The 24,854-nt window shown below is 43.8% G+C and overlaps 1 protein-coding gene and 1 long non-coding RNA gene across 4 annotated transcripts in view; one reads left to right on the top strand and one right to left on the bottom strand.

The window, feature by feature from the left end:
• TOP1 (DNA topoisomerase I) overlaps nt 1–14,569 on the top strand; it is a 90,056-nt gene extending 75,487 nt beyond the window's left edge. Inside the window, exons 14-21 of the mRNA XM_041732620.1 lie at nt 5,130–5,273; nt 6,146–6,331; nt 7,395–7,463; nt 7,998–8,112; nt 9,062–9,189; nt 12,174–12,268; nt 12,491–12,640; nt 13,274–14,569. Of these exons, the coding sequence (XP_041588554.1) occupies nt 5,130–5,273; nt 6,146–6,331; nt 7,395–7,463; nt 7,998–8,112; nt 9,062–9,189; nt 12,174–12,268; nt 12,491–12,640; nt 13,274–13,376 (990 nt within the window). The 3' untranslated portion in view covers nt 13,377–14,569. The remainder of the gene's footprint in view (nt 1–5,129; nt 5,274–6,145; nt 6,332–7,394; nt 7,464–7,997; nt 8,113–9,061; nt 9,190–12,173; nt 12,269–12,490; nt 12,641–13,273) is intronic.
• On the bottom strand, nt 1,550–24,673 carry LOC121477979. 3 transcript variants are annotated; one of them, XR_005984394.1, is made up of 4 exons: nt 23,552–24,673; nt 21,595–21,725; nt 10,332–10,386; nt 1,550–4,168 (listed from the first exon to the last, which is right to left on the bottom strand). It is a non-coding gene; the product is annotated as an uncharacterized LOC121477979 (long non-coding RNA). The 3 variants fall into 3 exon arrangements; XR_005984395.1 differs by lacking the exon at nt 10,332–10,386 and having other exon boundaries at nt 23,552–24,671; XR_005984396.1 differs by lacking the exons at nt 1,550–4,168; nt 10,332–10,386 and adding an exon at nt 18,575–18,591 and having other exon boundaries at nt 23,552–24,671.
• Nucleotides 24,674–24,854: the final 181 nt, after the last annotated feature.

Genomic DNA, 24,854 nt, shown 5'->3' with positions numbered 1-24,854 from the left:
GAGTGAAAAGCATGACAGAGGGCTCAATCCCACGACCCTGAGATCATGACCTGAGCTGAAATCAAGAGTTGGATGCTCAACCAACTGAGCCACCCAGGCATTCCTACCTCATACCTCTTTTGCTTTAAAGTTTTACTTTTTATTTTCAAAGAATCCATCCATAAAATCCTTAATCCTCTCTTTTTTTTTTTTTTTTAAAGATTTTATTTATTCATGAGAGACACAGAGAGAGAGGCAGAGACACAGGCAGAGGGAGAAGCAGGCTCCCTGCAGGGAACCTGACGTGGGACTCGATCTCAGGACCCCAGGATCATGACCTGAGCCAAAGGCAGACACTCAACCACTGAGCCATCCAGGCACCCCCTTAATCCTCTCTTTAGTCAGCAGTTGTCACAATGAGATATTTGATTAATTTCTGTACTCAATACCTTCCCTCTAGGTTTACTTTTCTTGTTAAAACACACCCATTACTATATGTTTAGTGAGGATTTATAGTTGGGAAATTCTCATTTTGTTTCACTGAAAATTTCATTTTCATCCTCATAATCTATCTTTTCTCCAGGAAAGAATATATGTTTATGTTTTCTGAAATAGCAGGAAAATGGCGGTTAGCCTTTGGGAACCAGTAGCTTTAGTGAAGCTCTCTGATCCCAAGTAAACCATAGATCCAGAGGTTACAAAAGGACTGTTTGTTACGGTACTCACTCCTAAGTTCAACCCACTGTCAAGGTTGGAAACATTATCTAGTCTCATAACCTGTAAAGTAGCCCTTGATAAAAGTGAGGTTCTTCAATCATCTTAACTTTATGAACAAAATTTTTCATTTTGTCTTTAAATGTAAAGTACAACAGACTTTGTAATCCATTGTTTACATTACATTGTATTCAATCCTATTAAAATATTCTTAGGGCGAAATCCCCATTTCTTGCCATTTCTGTCTTTAGAGCTTATAATTCTGTGAGGTTTCAGAGATGTATGTACCTACAACCTTTTAAATGTAACCATCTAGATGTTAAAGGGCTGAATTGAAGGAAAATGTCCTAATAAAACTTTATATTCTTAGGAAGCTCTGATTTTGGTGAGTTTTATTAGAAAGCAAAAGTAAGACACATTTATTTTATTTTTTTTTAATTTTTATTTATTTATGATAGTCACAGAGAGAGAGAGAGAGGCAGAGACACAGGCAGAGGGAAAAGCAGGCTCCATGCACCGAGAGCCCAACGTGGGATTCGATCCCGGGTCTCCAGGATCGCGCCCTGGGCCAAAGGCAGGCGCCAAACCGCTGCGCCACCCAGGGATCCCCACATTTATTTTTTAAAAATTCTGAGCCTGACGTCTTTTGTAAATTCTAAAGGACAAGAAATAAAATGCTAAAACTTCTAGATGATATCATGGTAAAAACACTTTCATGACCTTGGTTATAGGTTCCCTAGGACAAAAAATAAACACTAATGATAAAACAATCGACAGTGGACTTCATTAAAATTGAAAACCTAAGTTTGGGATCCCTGGATGGCTCAGCGGTTTGGCACCTGCCTTTGACCCAGGGCGTGATCCTAGAGTCCCGGGATCGAGTCCTGCGTCGGGCTCCCAGCATGGAGCCTGCTTCTCCCTCCTCCTGTGTCTCTGCGCCTCTCTCTCTCTATCATAAATCAATTGTTTAAAAAAACTTGAGTTCAACATAGGATACTGTTACTAAATACATGTTACTGGGAGAGAATATTGGCAGCATGTATATCTGATGGAAAACTTGTATTCAGAATACACAAAGAATTCTATAACTCAATAATAAAAGAAAGCAAGACTCAAACGGATGCTTTATAAGATAGAGAAATGGCCAATAAATAAGCACAAGAAAGAGTTCTTGACCTCGCTAATTATCAATGGAATGCAGATTTAAACCACAATGAGGTGACTAATTCCAGTTCTAAGTATTTTTACCCCAAATAAATTGAAAACCTGTGTCCATAAAAAGATCTGTACAAGAATGTTTATTGCAGCATTATATTAATGCAGGTCTCAAATTGGAAACATTCTAGGGGGTCCATCAACAGAATAAATACATGGTCTGGTCAGACACATCAGGGATAGTCATAGATTATACCGTATATACCAGCAGCTGGATGAAGTGAACTAATAAGTGCAGCAACACGGATGAATCTTTTTTTTTTTTAAGATTTTATTTAAGAAAAAAAAATTTATTTAAGAGAACGAGCATGGGGGAGGGGCGGAGAGAGGGATAGAGAATCTCAAGCTCAGTGCAGAGCCTAATGGGCTCAATCTCACAACCCTGAGATCGTGACCTTGAGCCAAAATCAAGAGTCAGACACTCAAACCAACTGAGCCACCTAGGCACCCCAACGTGGATGAATCTTAAAATACATGTTGAAAAGCCTAGACACACAAGCCTACACTGTATGATTCTGTTTATATAATACTTTAAATTAGGCAAAATCTAATCTATGATGATAGAAATTAAAGAACAGTGGTTGCTTAGTTGGTGATTAACCAGAAAGGGGCATGAGAGAACTTTCTCTAATGATAGAGAATACTCTCTTCCTCTCTCTTTTTTCTTTCTTTTTTTTTTTTTAAGATTTTATTTTTTTAATTCATGAGAGACATGCAGAGGGAGCAGGAGGCTCCCTACAAGGAGCCCGATGTGGGACTTGATCCCAGGACCCCTGGATCCCGACCTGAGCCAAAGGGAGATGCTCAACCACTGAGCCACCCAGGTGCCCTGAGAATAGTCTGTGTCTTAATGGGATGTAGGTTACATGGGTTATGAATTGTCAAAACTGATCAAACTATATAACATAAAATCTTTTCTAAAAATTCAGAATAGGGACACCTGAGTCCTGTATAATCAAGTTAGATTTTTATCCATACAAAAGTTTGGGTAGGGGAAAATGGAAAGGGTTAAAGGCAAGCTTCCTATAGTGGATACCTTGTTTTACTGAGACAGTTTTGATGATGACCTTATCTGGAAGACCAAAATGGGTATTTTATTTTCTAGTAGTCTGAGAAAGCTTGTTCAAGTGTAATTTACTGTCTGCTTAGAGAAACTTCGAAGACAGCAGGGATAAGCATACTTCCTGGAGCCAGCCTTCCCTTAGACCTAGACAAGGTGGCATCTGCCGCCACCCTCCCAACTTTGTATCCTTATTTGAGAGACTCCTGGATCCTTGCATCAAGAGCCCAACCATCCTGTGAAGAAAAGTTGATCTTGTGGTATCCTCTGTGAATAACTTATTTGTTGCGTTTTTCTAAACCTTGTTTCAGTGGCATGACTAAGGAATTGGGCAAATGTAACCCTATGGGACTTTGAAGACTTGGAGTAAGGCTTTGGTAGGCCTGTGTGCATTAGAGTGATGGCCAAGAGCCCGCTCCTTAACTGGCGACTATACTATTAAAGATGAGTCTTTGATGTCGTGTGTGTGTGTGTGTGTGTGTGTGTGTGTGTGTGTGTAAGTGTATAAGGGAGAGAGAGAGAGAAAGACATGATTGTCATGGAAATTTATTACTCGTACATGAAGACAGCTGGTATCATACCTTTTTCTTCACCCTTTTAAATGTCAATATGTACTAAGAAAAATCTGAGAAATTTTAAGCTTCCCATTGTCAGGAAATAGAGCTTAGATATTTCTTCTTAGATATTGTATCACCAACTGCTTAATTGCCCACCCACAACAACAAGTAGTTACTGAACATCTTATTTTATAGCCAAACAAGTACATACAACTTGGCCACACACAGTTGTGGGAGAGTGCTGATGAATCCTTAGCATACCCAGGTGAGCTTGCATTTCTGAGTGTTGTTAGAGCTAGACGTAGAAGATATTTCTCACTTACACATAGCTCACTTTCCTGCATGCTTGAAGGCTAGTTACCATGACCATGGTTATTATACTTCAAGGACCAATGTCCCATGTCAGATGGGATCTAGGCATATGTGGGTAGAAATCACTATCCCTCTCTCTTGTGGTTGGGAGAATTAAGAGCAGAGATTCTTGGGTTCTTAAAATCCATCCTTGTGGGGGATCCCTGGGTGGCTCAGCAGTTTAACGCCTGCCTTTGGCCCAGGGTGCGATCCTGGAGTCTCAGGATGGAGTCCCACGTCGGGCTCCCGGCATGGAGCCTGCTTCTCCTTCCTCCTGTGTCTCTGCCTCTCTCTGTGAAAGGAAGAAAGGAAAGGAAAAAGAAAAGAAAGAAATAAGCAAACTAGCTAGCTTTAAAAAAAAAAAAAATCCATCCTTGTAGTCATGTCATATAATTTGCTTTAGGCCTTAGAATACTCCCTGACCTTCTTGGGATTTCATGGATGTTTCTCCCCCCTTTCTTACCTTTCTCACTTGACATTAGTATCAGTCCTTGCTTGTGAATCTTGTTTCCATTCAATATGGTAGCAGAAATAAATTTCTGTCACTGTTGATTAGATTCAGTCTTTTCATACCCTTTTAAAAACACTTCATTGGCTTTAGAATAAATTTTTAGAACTTGTACCAAAAACTAATGTTTTGAGAAGAAAAAGTCTTCTCAGTAACATTGTTTCCCCTCAGTCCAATCAAAAATACTCTTAAATGCAGAAGTTAGAAAATGGTGAATAATTACCACTGTTCCTGGAAGTCTTTGTGTTCCTTAGTAATTAATGTGTTGTGTCATCTTTGGTTCTGCTTCTTGACAGTCCATCAAACTGAATGGTTGTCTTGGATTTGTATTTAATGAAATTCAGTCCTAGCAGAAAACTGTTGGGTCACAGACTCTACAGCAGAGCATTGATGCTGATGTGGGGATGGGGATATTTATACCCTTTGTATTGATAATTGATAGAAGTCCATTTTGGGGACGTGCCATTTGGGCTTTTCCCAAGAACATAACCACTTTACAGAATGAAAGCCAGAGGCTGGCTTAGTAACTAGATAGGGACCAGTTGTGCTTGACAGTGAAACGAGACTAACGTGAGTTCTCACCAGGTTAGATACTCTAAAATTTCTCTTCAGTACTCTTATTTTTCTACCTTGCTTATGCTCAGGTTCCTTTGGTTCAGAGCTCTGAGCTTGAATATTCAAAGTCTATTTTTACTCTACCATCCCTACACAATCTACATAGACCTTTGGGTTTGGGTCTTTGCAGGGTGAGAAAGACTGGCAGAAATATGAGACTGCTCGGCGACTGAAGAAGTGTGTGGATAAGATCCGGAACCAATATAGAGAAGACTGGAAGTCCAAAGAGATGAAAGTCCGGCAGAGAGCTGTAGCCCTATACTTCATCGACAAGGTGAGCATCTTCTATCACATTGCCTAATACGTTGAGCTTACCAAATATGGGATTGTTTACATTTCCAGGCCTTGTGCTAAGTACTGGAGCAGTACCCATCTCTGGTCCAATAAGGAGGGTAGAAGTGGAGAGAGAGGCATTTGGAGTCTGCTGGTCTCTAAATCTGAATCTTCTGCAAATACTATGACATTTTCAAACTGACTATAAGCCACCAAAAAAATTTTTATTTTACATCATGACCCAACACACATAAATATATTTGTAGTTGTGTGTAACTGAAAAGTTGCACAAAACAATGTTTAGCCTTTCTACAAGCAATGAATTCTGACATTTTAATTTTTTTCTTGTTTTTAAAAAGAATGGTTATAACCCTTAAAATTGGTTAAACAATCCATGAATGTTTCACAACTATACTTTGAAGGACCATGCTCTAGAGGAGATGAGTTTGTCACTACCTTTTTGAAGATTTTGGTTTCTTTCCCAATTTTGCACTGCTTAGCACAAAATCTAAATTATCTCAAAAATTAAGCAAAATTAGGAGACTACTGAGTCTATCACCCAGAATAGGAATACTCTCGTTTGCTGCTTTGTTGTTGTTGTTGTTGTTGTTGTTTTTAATTTCTTCCTGTCCTCCATTCTTATTTGAGAGAACAGAGTAAAGAGAAGCTTGGTTTTATGAGAAAGGGTAATATCACTATGATTCTTTGTACTTCATTTTATAGAGGAAGGAGCATATAGAATCCAGAATTCCCAAGTCTTGCAGACTGATACTCTATCCCCAGAGTTAGGAGACTTCTGATTTGGGTTTCCTAGAGATCGTAGAAAATTGAAGTTTTTTCATTTGTTCTCATTTCTCCCTACTTCCTGGACAGCTTGCTCTGAGAGCAGGCAATGAGAAGGAGGAAGGAGAAACAGCGGACACTGTGGGTTGCTGCTCGCTTCGTGTGGAGCATATCAATCTGCACCCAGAGTTGGATGGTCAGGAATACGTGGTAGAGTTTGACTTCCTTGGAAAAGATTCGATCAGATACTATAATAAAGTCCCTGTTGAGAAACGAGTAAGTTACTTTGGCCTGTGCACCCTGGCCTGTTTTTCCTTTATTTCATTCGTTTGTTCGTTCGTTCATTCATTCATTCAGCAAGCATATATTGAGTGCTTTTTGTATGCTCTTCACTTGCTGGACACTAGGGAAATAGTTTGAAAGAGAGAGGAGAGGTATTGGTTGTCCTGTGTACCTCCTTTTAGTCCCTGTCCCTCACCTTCCTGGGAATGAAGGCACCATGTCCTAAAGTAACAGTCAACAGTGCATGCTATAGAGAGTTGGCCCTAGTGGCAAACTTTAGCATAAGATTTAACTCACCTTACTGTAATGATTCAACCACATTTCCGTACCCCTGGTCTTGTTGCATATTTGTCATTTTTGTAGCTTTGCTCAACCTCTCTGAACTCCTGACTGAGCCAAGCAATAGCCCTTTAGTCCTCAAATCTCTGAGCCCATACCCAAAGAGGGCACTGCAGCTCCATGTCCATCCGTTCCCCCCCCCCCCCCCCCCACAACTATTGGGCTTGAACCTGTAATCTAGCCCTTTAAAAGTCTGATATTTAATCAGTCATTAGGCTTTGTTGGCTGTGGCAGTGGTCCATACTAAAGAAGTGCTAAAGAGACATGACAACTAAATGTAATACCTTAGATTGGATTCCATCCTGGAGAAGTAGAGGACATCATTAGGTCAGCTGACCAAATTGGAATATGAACAGTAGATTGAAGCATATATACATGCAAATTTATGAAGCTGATAAGTACTGTGTGAATGCAAGGGAGTATCTCTATCCTTAGGAAGTTCTTAGGAAATACACGGAGATATTTAAGGATAAAGGGCTCATAAATGATTCAGGACAAACAGTTGTGTGTCTACACATATGTATGTAGAGATGGAAGTGAGGCAGACATGTATTGTGCAATGGTGAATGTTGTATAAAACGTTAATGGTCAGTGAATCGGTAAAAGGATGTGGGTATGGGTATGCCTTATGCTTTTTTATTTTCAAGGTTTTTTAAGTTGATAATTATTTCTAAAGTAAAGGCTTTTTAAATAATAGGTTCTACTTAATTTCCTTTAGGTTTTTAAGAACTTACAGCTATTTATGGAGAACAAACAGCCTGAGGATGATCTTTTTGATAGACTCAATGTGAGTGGACAGATTGCACGGGTTGAAGGAGGGGCCTAGCCGGAGCCTCCTCACAAGCTCCTAAAGGAGAGGTTTGCCTGGGGGTGACTTGGACTACTATCCCTTCAGTTTGTCCTGTGGCATCCTATACACTGTTCCTTCTGCAGGCACACAGTGAATCCATGACCAAAGCCCTCAGACAGGTGGACAGACCCTACCTTTTATTCTCTTCTGGCTCTTGCAGAGTCTTCTTTTGGCTGGATACCCAGCCATCTCTGAGACTGAAGGCCTCTCCCTATATCTTATCAGGGAAGATCTTAATGGGGGAAGGACAAATTTGCTTTATTGGCCTGCTTAAGATTAACGTACTTCATAGGGAGATACCATGCACCCTCTGTTTTGGAATTTTTTTTCTAACTTCCCACTGGCAGGGCAATAAACTTGGCAAACTTGAGATTACACTGGTATAAATGTCCTAGGGCTTGCCAGAAGGGGCAGAGTGGTTTGGCTTTTGCATAAATCCCAATATCCTCTCTGTGCTTTTGTCTCCTCCAGACTGGTATTCTAAATAAGCATCTTCAGGATCTTATGGAGGGCCTGACAGCCAAGGTGTTCCGTACATACAATGCCTCCATCACGCTACAGCAACAGCTAAAAGAACTCACAGCCCGTAAGTACTGGTTGGCCAGACAGGCTTGCACACTTCGTGGTATGTCCATTGCCCTTGCTGAGCTAAGTCCTAGATCTGTTCTGCTATTCTCCTTAATTTTATCACTGGAAACTTTTCCTTCTATACCTCTAATAGAGAGCCAAGGCCTAGTTGTATAAACATAAAATCAGTGTAGTTTCCCCCTTCCTACCCCAAGTTCAAGATTTATTTTCGTGGAATGCTGACAGGAGCTTTCTGAAGGTACCTACATTTGATGCTTTATATGTATGTTTTTTGAAAACTCACAGAGTGAAGACATAGTGCTATGATGCTTGGTTAAATTGGAGAGAATAAGGTTTTCATGGTTATTTTTTAAACCAGGAGCACATCCTTCCCCTGAGGTTTCTGTCACCCCCCCCCCTTAAAATAGTAGGTAGTATTTTCCTAAAAATTAGGTGCAGAAAGTACAACCAAGATACACAAGCTTTTTTTCCCTAGAGCCCAGTCACTGCTAAATTCTCCCTATCCTCTAAAAGTACATCAAATAGCTTTAGAATATAAGACTAAAAATCCAAAGAGGATGTTTTGAGGGCCAGTATTTTAGGGTGGGATAAAGGGTGCTATGTGACATAAGTAAAATATTCCTCATGCTTTTAATCTTTCTGTGTAAAACACATACTGCCTTGTGGTTTTAAAATATAAAGCTTGTGATCCTTTTGTCTTACCCTCCTCTACAGACCTTTTCTGTCCCAATTCCACATTTTCTTCAGGCTACATTGAGTGGGGGAAACAGCCTTTGAGACAAGCAGATGACTCTTGACTCTCAGGTTTTGACCTTGTGTCTTGGGAGAACTTGATTATTTGAGTGAGTTGAGGACCAGCAAAGTCATGAAGCAGCACTGGGGAAGGCATGTTGTGTATTCTTCTTGTGTATACATACTGTTTTACCCTTATGTTTCTTTCTTCACAGCGGATGAGAACATCCCAGCAAAGATCCTATCTTATAACCGTGCCAACCGAGCTGTTGCAATCCTTTGTAACCATCAGAGGGCACCACCCAAAACTTTTGAGAAGTCTATGATGAACTTGCAGTCTAAGGTATTGCAGATCTAGATGGTGGGGTAGCAAAATTAAGGGAGCCCCATCTGCTATGGATAATCTGCAAGTGAGATGCCTTCTGGGCTGGGATATGAGGAGGCCAGTTCCAGTTCTAGGTCTTTCTGGGAGATACATCCATGCTAGAGATAAACATGGTAATATAATAGGAGTTATCCCTGATCAAGGTACTGAGTATCAAGTATCCATTGTTTAGGAAGTTTCCATTCTGTGAACAGAAGTCCTGCACTGGTTGCTTCTTGTTTTGAAAAACTAAGTTTGATGTACCCTCTTTGAAATATTGCTAATTATTGTCCTTATTATAAATGAGTATAATAGATACAAAGAGAGTCTTCACAGTTTCTTGCCTTAGCCCAGAAATACAACTATTTCTAAATTAGATTGTTTCAAATTGAAAAGATGATGAAACAATGATATTTAATTGCCCCCTAATCCTAACACAACTATTTTTATTTTTACACATTCCACATGAATCATATTTTTATGTAGCTCATCATCAAACATCTGTTGAATACTGGCTTTATGCCACAGTTGCCCTAGAGGGAGAGACTGACATGCAAACAAGTAGATGCTGTTCCTCCTCCATGTGCCTCTCCTCCCTACAAATCTGCCTGGTACTGAGCTTGTAAGTCACAAGGCACTAAACATTTGGGCAGTTGGCATTTCTGTGTTAGCAATGGCTTCATAAACCCATTTCAATGCGCGGAGTATAGAATTTTTAACATTTCACTTGAGAGCAGACACACAGGGTCACAAAGGACCAATTATCTTGAAACATACTTACCAAATAAATTTTAAAGTCTTTGATGTGCTTCCTTAATTATAAAATCTTAAGGCAGGTCAATAATTAAATTTCAAGCGTAGTAATGAATGTGGAAGTTCTACTTCAAGGTTTCTGCCACAGTGATAGGGAAATATCTGTACATATATTGGTGAAGTCCTAGGTACTACTAGTGTTACTATGGTTTGTTGCCCACACTCATAATTAATTGAAGAAGAAATGGTGAATTTCAAACAGAGGTTAGTGAACTTACAGATGTAATTCTTTTCCATCCACATCCACAGAATTCTGTATTAGAACAAGTGAAGTTTAAAAATGACTACTATAGATTGAGGCTACATACGCATTTCCAGGTCCACCATGTTTTCCTTCTGTTGAAATTTCTTCAAGATAAGTACCTAGTAGTAGAAGTACATCTGGGTCAAAAGATATCCACAACCTACAGTTCATGCTACAGGAGTCATCTGGTTTTCCTGAAGGGATGCACTTGTGCACAGTAAATGAATATACATCCCTAGACCTCTTCAGATCTTTAGACCATATGGTTGGCAGGCAAAGAACCCTACAGACCACTCTTCGTAGCAGCTCCTATTTGCTCCCTTGCTCCCACTCTATTAAATGATGGTCATCTGGTATTATTTACTCTCCCCATGTTATTATGCTAAGCCAGAAATAAAAGCATGAATATTCAGGTGCTGTTGATCCAATTCAGACCCCACCCAAGAGCATGAGGAGGTATTTTGTTGATCTTACTCTGGAACCACTGTTTGGGCAGCCCAGGCTGTCAGCCAGGCGAGCCCTCCAAGCTGAGGAACCCTCTCCTGTGTGCCCACAAAGCAAACACACGCCCCTGTTTGCCAAGTGAATCAATGGAGTCTTTGATGCTTTGAGAGAATTTGAAACAGCCTGCCAATTTAGCATCCACAGAAATGGTTAAAAGATTGTGGTTTGTTACATTTCTAGCCTAAGAAGAATCTGGCTAGTGGTGTCTGTGACGCTTTTGTGTATAGAATCAGTTCCTTCAGCTTGACTTTGGACAACATAGATGTTGGACATAAGCCATTCATAGTAAAATGCATTTAATGATTCTCTCACAATGGTGGCCTCTGTTTCCAATCTTGGGCTGCATGTGTATACCTAACAGACAATTCTGGGCTGAGAATAACAGCCCAATGTGTGTTAAATCAGGCAAGTATTTATTTACTCTGCAGAGGTTCCCTTGACCTTGCAGGTTAGCAAGGTAATAGCACATCTGAGGTTCTGCCCCCAGCAGCATGAGCTGATGGCTCGAACTCTAGTTTCATGATGTTGCCTGCTGTTGTCCTTAAGCAGGAACTAAGAACTTAGGCTTTCTGGAGGTATTGGCAAGGGTTTATAAGCAAGAAAGGCTGGAATTGCCATTATTTTCTTCCTTTATGGAAAGTGCTCTATAGCTAAAAATGTTTTCAGACCTTTGTTTTTGAGTGATAACTACTTGAATTTTCATGGTGTCGTAGCTCTCTCTTCTTGAAAAATAGAATGCCAGAGCCAGGCCATGCCATGCCATGTATAGGTTTGAACAGACGGGCTGAGCTGTTTGCTTCCTGGGTACTTCAGTTGCCATCTTTAAGTCTCTTAGGTATTCTCTTCAGTGTATCCTTTTTTCTTGAGAAGCTGGCACTCCTTCCCAGAGTACTGACAGAATCTGAGGATAAGCTGGGTTCAGTAGATGGAAGGATCCTGTCTCAGCTTTATAAGGAGTTCTCTCCTTCTGTACTCTTAGATTGAAGGCTACACCCTGGCACAGTATCCATTTGACAAACAGCTTTCATCTCTAGTCCTCCTCTCACGTATTTAAGCCAGAGTGTCGTATGACTGAAAGATCAGCACATTCTCAGTTCTTGCGGGTTCTTTAACCTGAGCTTCTGGATTAAGGGGGCCCTGGGTCACTACCTATAGAAGGATCACTTCTTGAAGGATCAGTGAAGAACATAAATGACCAAATAGCAGTTGAATTCAGTAGTCACTGTACATCTACTCTGTGCCTTCATGAAGCTATGCAGCTGGGGGTTTTTACCTGGCACACCACTGACTGCCTGCCTAGTGGAGACAACGTCTAGGTTTTATCTCTGGTGGTGCCCATGGTTTTCTTTTTTTTCCCTCTCTAGGCTGATTTTCTTAAAGCTTACTGTTCTTCCCCCCTTAGATTGATGCCAAGAAGGAACAGTTAGCAGATGCCCGGAGAGATCTGAAAAGTGCTAAAGCTGATGCCAAGGTCCTGAAGGATGCAAAGACCAAGAAGTATGTACCTGGTGTTATGCAAAGCTGGGGACTGGTTGAGAGAAAACTGGGGACAGTATCAGAGGCCCTGGGACCCCAGCTTTTCTAAGGTTTAAGTGGTATCTTTTGAAAATCTCTGTATTTAGGGCTTTCTTGCTTTTGCTGCTCCTGCATGGCAGGATGGGTTTGCAACGTTCTTGTCCAGAGGCTAGGCCTGGTTCTTGATGCCTTCCATTCTTCCAGGGTGGTAGAGTCAAAGAAGAAGGCTGTGCAGAGGCTGGAGGAGCAGTTAATGAAGCTTGAGGTTCAGGCCACAGACCGAGAAGAGAATAAACAAATTGCTTTGGGAACCTCCAAACTCAATTATCTGGACCCAAGGATCACAGTGGCTTGGTAAGCATTAAGCTCTTCTTGAGTTCCTGTTGCTAACTTGAGAAGGGTAGTGGCAGGGAGGGGGGTGGGTTTAAGAGCATTGTTGGCCTTCACATACCATTCCTGCACTTCACACTTTAAATCCTTTAGGGGAACCCCTGCTTTTCTGTTATGCATACTACAAATGCCCTAGAACATCCTGAATGACCCTAAATGGTCAATAATATTATGCTGCCTTGGGTCAGGGGTTCCATCCAGCCCTTGCACCCTTTTTGCTCTTTTTGCCCTGGTGGGTACTAGAGGTTGGGTTAGCTTGAGGAGGGGCAGTATGTGCAGTGGTTAAGAACATGGACTTGAGCCAGACAGCTTGGATTCGGTGTTCAGCTCCATGCTCTCTAGCTGCATGAGAATATAAGCAAATTACCCAACTCTCTGCCTTAGTTTTTAATGTGTATCTTTTTCATTAGTATATCTGTAGTAGCATCAATTTAGAGGTCACTCTAATGATTTAAATAAGCACATGATGCTCTTAGACTATGCCTGGCCACTCTTAAAACTCATTCTCACCAGATGGACATTCAAGCCTGCTGCCCTAGGTCTGGGCTATTGCTCCCTGAGACACTAATCCTTACCCTCTTTCTCCTTTGTGTGCAGGTGCAAGAAGTGGGGGGTCCCAATTGAGAAAATTTACAACAAAACCCAGCGGGAGAAGTTTGCCTGGGCCATCGACATGGCTGATGAGGACTACGAGTTCTAACCAGTCTTGAGGGGCAGGGTTCTGTGAAAAGGAACAGTGTGGTTTGGGGAAGATGGATAAACTGTGAGCCTTGCTTACCCTCACACCTGAGGGAGAGAGGCGGCAAGTCTTAACAAACCAACATCTTTGAGAAAAGATAAACCTGGAGATATTATAAGAAAGAGCTGAGCCAGTTGTCCTATGGACAACTTATTTAAAAATATTTCAGATATCAAAATTCTAGCTGTATGATTTGTTTTGAATTTTGTTTTTATTTTCAAGAGAGCAAGTGGATGGGAATTTGTCAGAGTTCTGCCAGGCAAATTCACTGTTTCACTGAAGCATTTGGATTCTCTTAGCTACTGTATACGAAGTCCGATTATATTGGTGCGTTTTTACAGTTAGGGTTTTGCAATAACTTCTATATTTTAATAGAAATGAATTCCTAAACTCCCTCCCCTCTCCCCCATTTCAGGAATTTAAAATTAAGTAGAACAAAAACCCAGCGCACCTGTTAGTGAGAGTTGTCACTATCTATTGTCATGGGAATCAATTTTCATTAAACTTGAAGCAGTCGTGACATCGGCAGTGTTTTGGTTCAGACACCTGTTCACAGAAAAGCATGATGGGAAAATATTTCCTGACTTGAGTGTTCCTTTTTAAATGTGAATTTTTATTTCTTTTTAATTATTTTAAAATATTTAAACCTTTTTCTTGATCTTAAAGATCGTGTAGATTGGGGTTGGGGAGGGATGAGGGGTGAGTGAGTCTAAGGATAATGAAATAATCAGTGACTGAAACCATTTTCCCATCATCCTTTGTTCTGAGCATTCTCTGTACCCTTCAGATATCCATCTTTTTCATTTTAAACCCAGTCTTTCACTTGAAAGATTTTATTGTGTAAAAAGTTCCACAAGTCAATAATTTAGAGGAAAATGAGTATTTGGTCCAAAAAAGGAAAAATAATCAAGAATTTAGGGCTTTTATTTTTTCTTTTGTAATTGTGTAAAAAATGGAAAAAAAAACATAAAAAGCAGAATTTTAATGTGAAGACATTTTTTGCTATAATCATTAGTTTTAGAGGCATTGTTAGTTTAGCGTGTGTGCAGAGTCCATTTCCCACATCTTTCCTCAAGTATCTTCTATTTTTATCATGAATTCCCTTTTAATCAACTGTAGGTTATTTAAAATAAATTCCTACAACTTAACGGAAACCTAGTGTCTGCCTTTTTGTTACCCAGGGTCCCTGGCTTAATTGGGGCCACAGGGCTGGGTTTCTGTGTGTGATGGGGGTCTCACTGCTCAGCTCAACAGCAGTGGCTCCCTCTCTATAGGAAGGAGCTGGGGCTGGGCTGGGTGTGGAAGGGGCTGCACCTGTCCTGCTGCCAAGGGATAGATCAGAGGGGAGCCAGAGTCCACATCTCTTGCTAAAAGCAGACCCAGGAAGTGAGGTAGTGTATAGAAAATCTGTAAGAATAAGTTGGGTACAACAACTGTATTTGGAGCCTAGGGTAGGTAATGTTTATTGAGCAAGATGGAGTGAACATAGTATTTGGGAGGAGATTTTCCACTTTCCATGTGTGCTGGCCAGAAGCAATGGGGAGCTTACTTTGGGTTTGCCTGTGTGGCTAAGCTTACAGTCAGGATGACAGGAATTAAGGGTACTAAACCAATATCTAATCCAGTACCCACGGGATCCCAGAGGCCCAAATGCAGACTTCTCCTCGCATTGATTGGTTAATTAAAAAAGAAGGGAGTGGTATTAGACCACTCCCAGTGCTCCTGTACCCAAGTTGGTAGGGTCCCTACAAAAATTGTTCCTTTCCTCATCCTAGGTTACTGCTAAGTCTGGAATTCAGGGTGGAGCGTGAGCTTTCCTGTCCAAACAGCAGGGAGCTGAAAGGCCAGTGGTTAGAATTGGTCACTTAGCCCTCGGCCCCCTAAGCTCACTAGTGTGCACAGGTATATTCTGGGAGGAGAGCCATCTCCTTGATGGTCTCTTAACTCACTGGGGGCTGGGCTGGTGTTGACTTACTGCAGAGAACCCTTGGAAGGTCCTTCTTGGCAGCCTGCATTTATTTCATTGGCCAGTGAGGGAAGTACCAGGGAATAAAGGAAGTTGCGTAGCCATCAGTGCTTTGGAGGAGATTACATCGAAGTTTTGTAAATTCTGTGATGGTTAGGTAGGTAAATCACTGGAAGTTCAGAATGGCAGTATAGGAGGCTCTTGGCAATAATTGATACATTTCATGGCTGGGGGAGGTTGGTGATGAGAACTTGAACCAGAAGTTTGGGACTTGAGCAGGACTGTCCACAAGCAAGTGACAAACCTTGATCCAGAACTAGAAATTAGAGACAGGAGGCCTTGCAGGCATAAGATTTTACTGATGAGCAAGAACTCGTGCCTACCATTCCCGACAGGAACCTTTCTACAAGTTTTCTGAGGGTAGGTGCATGCCAACTAGATCCTGGTCAAGAAGGATTGTGAAGGGCACCCTTGGTGATGGCAGGCCTGGGAGAACAGACCAGAGGATGGGAAGCTGACCTGGCCAGTGGGGATGAAGGAAGAGGATGGATAGGTAGGTGAGGGCCAGAAGTGACAGGCTCTGAAAAATGCTTGAGCATGGAGTTGGGAGAGGACCCACTCCCCCACCTCCCCCTTATTCCTCCAAGGTTGGTTCCCTCCTTACGCTTCCAGCCTTATCCAGCAAGTCTGACGTGTAGGGTCTGAAAAACTCCCTCCTATCAGGCTCTTCTGTGATGCTCAAGTCCAGCTGTGGGCAAAGCTGGTTGGCTTACATGTGCTATGCAAGCCAGGTATCTGGATGCTTGCTTGGCTCCTCTCTTCCTTAACCCCCACATCTGCTCAGCAGCTCTTGTCCATTCTCTGTCAAATCCATATTAGGCCTACGTCACATTTGAAAAATGAAAAAAATCTCACAACTCCTAGCTGTTTCCAACCACCACCCCCTCCCTCTCCCATTTCACATACAAATGCCTGGGGTGAGTCATCCATCATTCCTCCACCCACTGCAACCAGCTTCTGTCCCACCTTGTCCCCTGAATCCCTCCTGAATTCTGACCACAATGGCCAACAAATGAGTGGCCAAACCAATAAATGGGCTCTGCATTGTGTATTTTAAGCACTTTGTGGCACTGGACACTTAACCACTCTTCCATTTAATAGCTCTATTGAAATATATATCATAAAATCCACCCATTTCAAGTATATTTTTAGTAGCTACGGAGGGTAGGGCTATGGCCATCCCCATAAATCGGTTTTAGAAGATCATCCTCCCGAGTAAGATCCCCTGTGCCCACTTAAAGTTAATCCCCACTCCTACTTCCAGCCTCCACTCCTCTCTTCTGTAAATCTGTCTTTTCTGGGACATCACACATAAATGGAATGGTGAACACTCCCCTCCAAGCACTTCTTCCTAGCTTCCATGATGGCACCTCCTGGTTTTACTCCAAATCAGGTATTTGCTCTGCCAGAAACTTTATTAAAAAAATTTTTTTTCTCTGAGAAAAGATTACTTATACTTCAGTCTTTAACAAAATCCTTCATAATGGGATGCTCTCTCAACTTGTTTTGAACCAAAAAGCACTTTTTGGCGAAAAGACATTACCCTGAAATGACCTCAGTCAAGCTAGTTTTGGACGATTATAAGTAGTCCCCTGACAAAATCAGTAAACAAGGAGGCAAAGAAATTTACCACAGACTTAGTAATTATTTCTCACAATCCCAACTATTACATACAAACAAGCCTCTTAAAGGTCATTTTCATAGCAAGGCAGCATTAAATTTTTTAGGTTTGGTAATGGTATATTATATACACACACACACACACACACACACATTTAGCAGTCTTTCAGAGAAACAAATATAAAATTATAGACAAGATTTGTGTCAAAATAATATGGAAGGGGTTAGTGTGTGGAGTTTACATAAAACGAAGTGGCCAACAGTTCATAATTGAAGCTCACTGATGAGTACAAGGAAATTCACTATACTATCCTGTCTATAATTAGATACATTTGAAATTTTCCATAAAATTTTTAATGCAATACAGTAATAGTTATTATGCAGATAATTAATATATACCTATGGGAGGGATGCCTGGGTGGCTCAGTCATTGAGCATCTACCTTTGGCTCAGGTCATGATCCCGGGGTCCTGAGATTGAGGCATTAGGCTCCCCACACGGAGCCTGCTTCTTCCTCTATGTCTCTTCCTCTCTCTGTGTGTCTCTCATAAAATAAGTAAAATCCTTAAAAATTGTTTTTTAAAAATAGGGATGCCTGGGTCGTTCAGTGGTTTAGTGTCTGCCTTCGGCTCAGGGCATAATCCTGGAGTACCGAGATTGAGTCCCACATCAGGCTCCCTGAATGGAGCATGCTTCTCCCTCTGCCTATGTCTCTGCCCTTCTATCTCTGTGCCTCTCATGAGTAAATAAATAAAATCTTAAAATATATATATAAATATATATAGGAGAAATGAAAAGAAAGCTGTTTTAATGTTACACAAAAGGTAATTACGCTTAAATGAAAATTTCTAGTAATGGCATCATATACTGATTTAAAAAGTATTCTCTCTTCAACAACACGAATGCGTCTCAGAAACATGCTGAACATAGACCATGGGTACATACTCCTTAGTTCCATTTATGTGAAATTCTAGAAAAGGTAAAAACTACTCTGGTGATGGAAAGCACATTTAATGATTGCCGGATAGGGGGCAGGGGAAACGGACTACAAAGGGGTACCAAGAAACTTCATGGAAATGTTCTCTATCTTGCTTGGGTAGAGGTTACATGAAGGCATACCTTCATCAAAGCTCACCAAACTTTACACTTAAAAATGTGTCTGTTTTTTTTTTAAATATGTTATTCCTCAAACGGATTTTTCAAATGTACTCTCAAACAACTTAGCAGTGAAGGTGATGTGCTTCCAGAAATTAGATGACTCAAAGTATCTCTAATGGTGACAACTATATAGAAATAAAAAATTCATAGAGAGTTTGAACACAAGTTTATTACTGCAATGGTGAGAGTGGGAAAAATTCATAAATTAATATACTGTTTCAAATAATATGTGATTTAAGGGCAGCCCGTGTGGCTCAACGGTTTAATGCCGTCTTCAACCCAGGGTGTGATCCTGGAGACCTGGGATCGAGTCCCACGTGGGGCTCCCTGCGTGGAGCCTGCTTCTCCTTCTACCTGTGTCTCTGCCTCTCTCTCTCTCTCTCTGTGTGTCTCTCATGAATAAATAAATAAAATATTTTTTTAAAAATAATATGTGATTTAAAACGTTGATATAACTAAATAAACTTATATTGGCCATTTCCATCATGTGTCTCTAAAGAGGCTTATAATTTAGTTGCAAAGATGCCATAAAACATCTGGAATGCTCCTACTGCAAAAACAAACACCTATCTGGAGTCTCCATTCTTCAGGCATATACATTTTCTCTCACTGAGCTGTACTCCACAGCTACCAACAGGTGTCTGTTGGCATTTCTTTTCTTTTCTTTTTTTTTTTTTATTGAGAGACAGAGACCTAGGCAGTGGGAGAAGCCGGCCTCCATGCAGGGAGCCCAATGCAGGACTGGATCCCAGAACTCCAGGATCTTGCCCTGAGCCAAAGGCAGATGCTCAACCGCTGAGCCACCCAGGCATCCCTCTGTTGGCATTTCTTTAACCACAGCTGGAGTGGGAACTTGATCTGATTAATCTCTGCTGTCTTACTCCTATAGAGGAACATCAGGAGAGTTTGTTGGGAGAAAGGAAGAGAAAGAAAAACAGGTCAGCCTGGGCTAGCAAGGGCTCTTCCTTTCTTTTTTTTTTTTTTTTTTTTTAATTTTTATTTATTTATGATAGGCACACAGGGAGAGAGAGAGAGGCAGAGACACAGGCAGAGGGAGAAGCAGGCTCCATGCACCGGGAGCCCGACGTGGGATCCGATCCCGGGTCTCCAGGATCGCGCCCTGGGCCAAAGGCAGGCGCCAAACCGCTGCGCCACCCAGGGATCCCTTCCTTTCTCTTTCTTCAGCGAAGCAATTACTGTATCCCTGCCACCTCCCTGAACAAAGTACACCTGGGGCCCACTCTATGAGCCCACCAGCAAAGGGGAAGCAGAGTCTGCAGAGAGTGGAGTCTTGGCAGTGGCTGAACAAGGACTGGTTTTGCCTTGGGTGATAGAAAACACAAGGCTCTGGAGGGGCTGAGAGTCCATCCTAGGTATGGAGGGAAGTAGAAAAAACATGACCTAAGAAGTATGAGCTCTGGGGCACCTGGGTGGCTCAGTCGGTTAAGTATCTGCCTTCAGCTCAGGTTATGATCTCAGAGTCCTCAGATGGAGCCCCCTATGGGGCTCTGTCCCTCCCCACTGCTCATGCCTGCATGCTCTCACGGGCCTGCACTCTCTCTCAAATAAACTTAGGTCTTTAAAAAGAAAAGAAGAGCAGCCCGGGTGGCTCAGTGGTTTAGTGCCGCCTTCAGCCCAGGGTGTGATCCTGGACACCCGGGATCGAGTCCCACATCAGGCTCCCTGCATGGAGATGGAGCCTGCTTCTCCCTCTGCCTGTGTCTCCGCCCCTCTGTGTGTGTCTCTTATGAATAAATAAATAAAATCTTAAAAAAAAAAAAAGAAAAGAAAAGGAAAGAAGCCTGAGATCCAACAACTAAGTTGGAACCATAATATATATTGGGGCCAGAGGTCAAGAGCCTGAACTGCAGGTTGTAGGTGGAGCTCAAGGTACACTGAGGTGAGTATTAAGTACCAGTTGTACACGGAGGTACAGGTTAGCCAGCTCAGACTCAGAGATGGGCTGGTCAGACACCTAACATAAACTACCAAGCAAAAAATTTTAAGAACTGTTTTAAAGAAAAGGGATAATGTTTTATGCAACGAAACAAATCAGACTGTAAGGTCATTATAAGGAACAAATGAAAACTGTATCAGCATTTGCTGTTAATCTGTTGGGAACATTCTCCACTATTTCAGTCAAATAAGTGTCCATATGAGAAACTTCTTTTATAATTTAACCCCAGGAAAATTTTTCTCCCCCAAGGAATCAGTTACCAAAATAGAATTTTTGCTTTGGCTACCAGGAAGCTCAGCCACACATGATTCTCAATAACAGCAGTCATGTTATCTACACTCGCCATATTTTATTCCTCCTTATAGTAGCATATTCCAATTCTACAGTGCGGTATTTTTGCCCTTTGTTTTAAATAACCTTTTCAAAGGACTGGAAAGGAATACATCTGAGGTGGGCACAGCGATGTGCCACTCAGATTCTCCTTCAAGGAAGCACTTGTTGCCCCAACTGCTAGGAGACCTGCCAGTCCTCAAAGAGCACCTCAGTTGCAGAGAGCCATGTGACTGAGGCTGTGTGTGCTCTTCCCAGGGCAGAGTGAAGTGGAACCACGAAGGCCCAGCCATTTCAAGCCAGCACCAGTCAACAGAGCTCTCTGGGGGCTGGCTGAGGCTATCACCAGGCCTCCATCACAGCTAAATTTCTCCCTGTGCCCCTTCCTATTTCCTTCTCTCTCTTCCACAGTGTTGATCCCAAAGGCACTCCCTAACAAACATTCTGCACACTAACCTCTGCCACAGAGTCTGCTTCCAAAAGAACCCAATCTGTGACAACATTTAACCAAATACAGATGGTCCTCGATTTAGGATAGCTTGACTCATGATTTTTCAGCTTACAATGGTGCAAAAATGATATGCATTCAGTAGAAACTGTACTTTGGATTTTGATCTTTTCTCGGCTAGCCATATGCAGTGCGATCGATCCTCTCTTGCGATGCTGGGCATCGGCCATGACTTGCAGTCAACCATGTAATCAAGAAAGTAAATAACCCATGCACTTATAACCACTCTGCACCCATACAACCATTCTGCTTTTTGCTTTCACTACAGTATTCAGTAAATCACATGAGACATTCAACACTTTATTATGGAATAGGCTTTGTGTTTGATGATTTTGCCCACTGTAGGCAAATGTTAGTGTTTTGAGTACATTTAAGGTCAGGCTAGGCTAAGCTATGATGTTCAGTAGGTTACACACAGCAAATGCATTTTCAACTTACTATATTTTCAACTTAGGATGGGTTTACTGATATGCAACCCCATCATAAAGCAAAAAAGATCTATAACTAAAAATAGAAAACACATCAGGTAGGTAGGGGTATTATGGAAAGGAATGAAAATACACAACAAAATATTTCATACCTACATGAGAGGCCAACATAGCATTGACTCTGGAGCCAGGCTGCGTGGGTTTGAATCCCATCTCTGCCATCTCTCAGCTCTGTGTCCATAAATAAGCACCTCTCAATCTCTCTGTACGTCAGTTTTTTTATCTGTAGATTGGAAACAGTAAAAGTACTTATCTCATAATGCTGTAATAAGTAACCGAGCCAATGTGGGTAAAACAGTTATATAGGACTTAGTATAAGCCAAGTGCTGTTCTAAGTGTTTGGTAAATAAAGACCTATGAGGTCAGGCACACAGGGCCAAACGGGCATCTGAGCTGAGACCCTTACCCAGAATCGAGGCACACCTAGGTACGGTGTAGGCCGGGGCATGTTGAAGCAAGAGTGATGACAGAAATAGGCCCAAGCAGGGCTAGCCTGGGTGATGTCAGGGCGTGTGCCTTGTGTGGGTTCTGGGCTGCTCCCTCCAAGCCAGCGCAGCTGCACTCATTGCCAGTAACACCCACGTACCCATATATATGCTGAGCTGGGGGAAGCCCAAACCAGCCACACCCTCTGCATGCCCTGCTTTTCCTGAATCTCTTTTGGTGGAGGGAGGCACCTGAGGTCTGAGATGCTAGCTCAGAAGTCCCAGGAGGAAATGGGGCCTTGTTTTCTGATTAAGGGCCTGGCAGCAGACTGAAAACATGAGCTCCTGTTGACAGAGATTTCTGGAGCCCCTGGGGGCCTGGCCCTGGAGGCAAAAGCAAAAGCAAGGAAGCATGGTCTGCATGCTAGGAAGCTCTCAGAAGACGGAGAAACAGAGTTTTAAAAAGTTTATCACAGCCTGCAGGCTGCCCAAGTCAGCACAAGAAGCTCCAAGAGCACTGCAGCACTAGGAGGGGGCATCCTGGACAAATGGACAAGATCAAATGAGCAGGGGGAGGCCCCACTCATTTCCCACCTACTGTCCTGGCTTCATCACCTGCCCTGCTTCCCCTTGCCCAGTAAACTCGAGCCTTTTTCCTATTCTTACACTCATTAAGCTCTTTCTGTCCTCAGGGCCTTTGTACATGTTGTTACCTCTGCCTGGAAAGTACTTTCCTCCAACCCACCTCTAATAATTCACCTGGCCATCTATTCACATCCAGTAGTAGACCTCTGCTGAGTCCTAGAGCCCTTCCTTTTCAACTAAGAGATCTAAAATAGGTGTCCCTCATGTTTTATGTTTTATCTCATAGGCCTCTGAGCTTTTCCTCCTTACCTACCATCACAACTGTCCATACATAACACTGTTTACTGGCTTAATGTCTGAATGCCTGGAGGGTTGGTTGGTTCTGGATTTCTTTTTTTTTCTCCCAAACCATGGCGTTAAAGCCCAGCACGGGAGCACCACCACCTTAAGCCCAAGGCAGTCCAAGCCCTACTCTAAGAGCACGAACACTCTGTGAAGCTCCCAGTCATGCTAGCCTCCGTGCCCACTGACTGCTGGCTGCCAGGATCTACTTAAGGCTCTCCTGTGAAGCAAAAAAACGTGTGGCGTCAAGACAGACCTGGTTTCAAATTCCCACTTGTTACTTATGTGGCCTTGGGGCAAGATGCAGGACTTACCTGGATCTCAGGCTCTTCATCAGTATATCTGGGACAATAACGCCTGATTAGAGGGTAATTATGAGGATCAGGTGTGATCACACTTGTGGGCCCTGTAGCGCTAGGCCAGGCGTTGGGTCAACTTTAGTGCCCTCCCTCCCACTTTAAAGGGTGGGCACTAGATGGCAGTCCATCTCAGCCACTCCACCTCCCCTCAGGTGGGTGAAACCTACAAATTTTCCGTTTTGTGAGGGGTTTCTCAGCTTCTTAGGAGACACCCTTGAGGGCATCAAAACACAAACCCACACAAGTTACCGCTGCCGCAAGACCCAGTCAGAGGCAGCCCCAGACACCAGTCACCCCCCAGCTGGGTGGGCTGGCTGAGCACACACTCACATACTCACGAATTCCAGAAACCCGGCTCCTTCCCTGGCATCTGCTGGGCGCTCTGCTGGGCCTCCAGCCTCTGAAGTTGTCCCGCTCTGCCTGATTCAACGTCGGTCAGACCACAGGTGTCTTCAGTTGGTCTGTGACAGGGGCCGCTACCTCACCGGGGCAAGCCGAGGGAATGGCTTGGGGAAGGCAGAGTGTGAATTGTTCAAATCACCACTAAAAGGCCTTGTGGCTGGTGCATGGAGAGTGAAGGGGAGGTGCTGAGGGGCGGCGTGGGAGAGAGACAAAGGGGGCCAGACCACACGGGGCCGGCTGGGACACGAGGGAGCCTGGGTTTTGAGGGCAAAGGGAAGTCATGGAGGGTTTGGGGCCGGGGGTGGCCGATCGGGATTTAATTTCTTTTTAAACAATTAAGGCATGGATGATAGACGCAGGTAAGACCAGGGGGAGTAGAGAGTCTGGATGAGGAGACGGAAGTCAGGCGAGGCGGGTGGGGTGGCGAGGGCCAACGGCAGCGCACACAGGCCTGCGAGGCGGCGAGGAGGCCTCGAGGATACCTCAAGGGTTTTGGGCCAAGCACGTTAGCAGGCCGAGCGCCAGGCGCCAGGCTCGGGGAGAAAGTGCAGGGAGTGGGCGCGCAGTCTGAGGAGGGTGAGTGGGGCCGGCGCAGCCCTGGGGGGGGGGGGTGAAGCCCTGGGAGAGGTCGGGTCGCCTCAGTGACTGGCTCAGGACCAGGCCAGCCGAAGCGGGGGAAGAGGGGCTTCCGGGGCCCGCGGGCAGCGGCCTGGGAGGCGGGAGGAAAGCACGCGGGGTTAGGCCGCGGAAGCCCAAGCCCTGGGGAGAGCCTCTGCCGAGGGGCGCGAGGAGGCGGAGCGTGAGGTGGGGCGGGCGGCGGGCAGGAGCCGCGCGGAGGGAGGCCGCCGGGGGCCGCGGGGCTCAAGGCGCGACGGGGCACGCTCAGGCCCGGGCCGCTCCGGAGGACGGGGCCGTCGAGCGCCAGCCACGCTCGCCGCAGGGGCGGGACGGACGAGGGTCCGGCGGTCGCAGGAGCGGCCTGCGGGGCAGCCCGGAGCGGCCCAAGGGGCGGGGCGGGGCAGGCCGGGCCTGCTGTCCGTCAAAGCCCGCCAGCCAATCCGCAGGCTGCTCCGCCCCCGCCCCTCCCCGGAGAGGGTGCGCGGAGGGCCCGCCTCCGCCGCCGCCGCCGCCGCCGCTGCCGCCGCCGCCGCGGGTGTGAGGCGGCCCGGCCTGGCCTGGCTGGCTCCCTCCGCCGGGCAGCCGCCCAGGTAACCGGGCTCGGCCGGCGGGCCGGGGGCG

Source organism: Vulpes lagopus, chromosome 18 (genome assembly GCF_018345385.1).
Source record: "Vulpes lagopus strain Blue_001 chromosome 18, ASM1834538v1, whole genome shotgun sequence".
Classification (NCBI taxonomy): Eukaryota; Metazoa; Chordata; class Mammalia; order Carnivora; family Canidae; genus Vulpes; species Vulpes lagopus.
The sequence above is the reverse complement of the archived record's forward strand: the minus strand, read 5'-3'. Positions and strand labels throughout refer to the sequence as shown.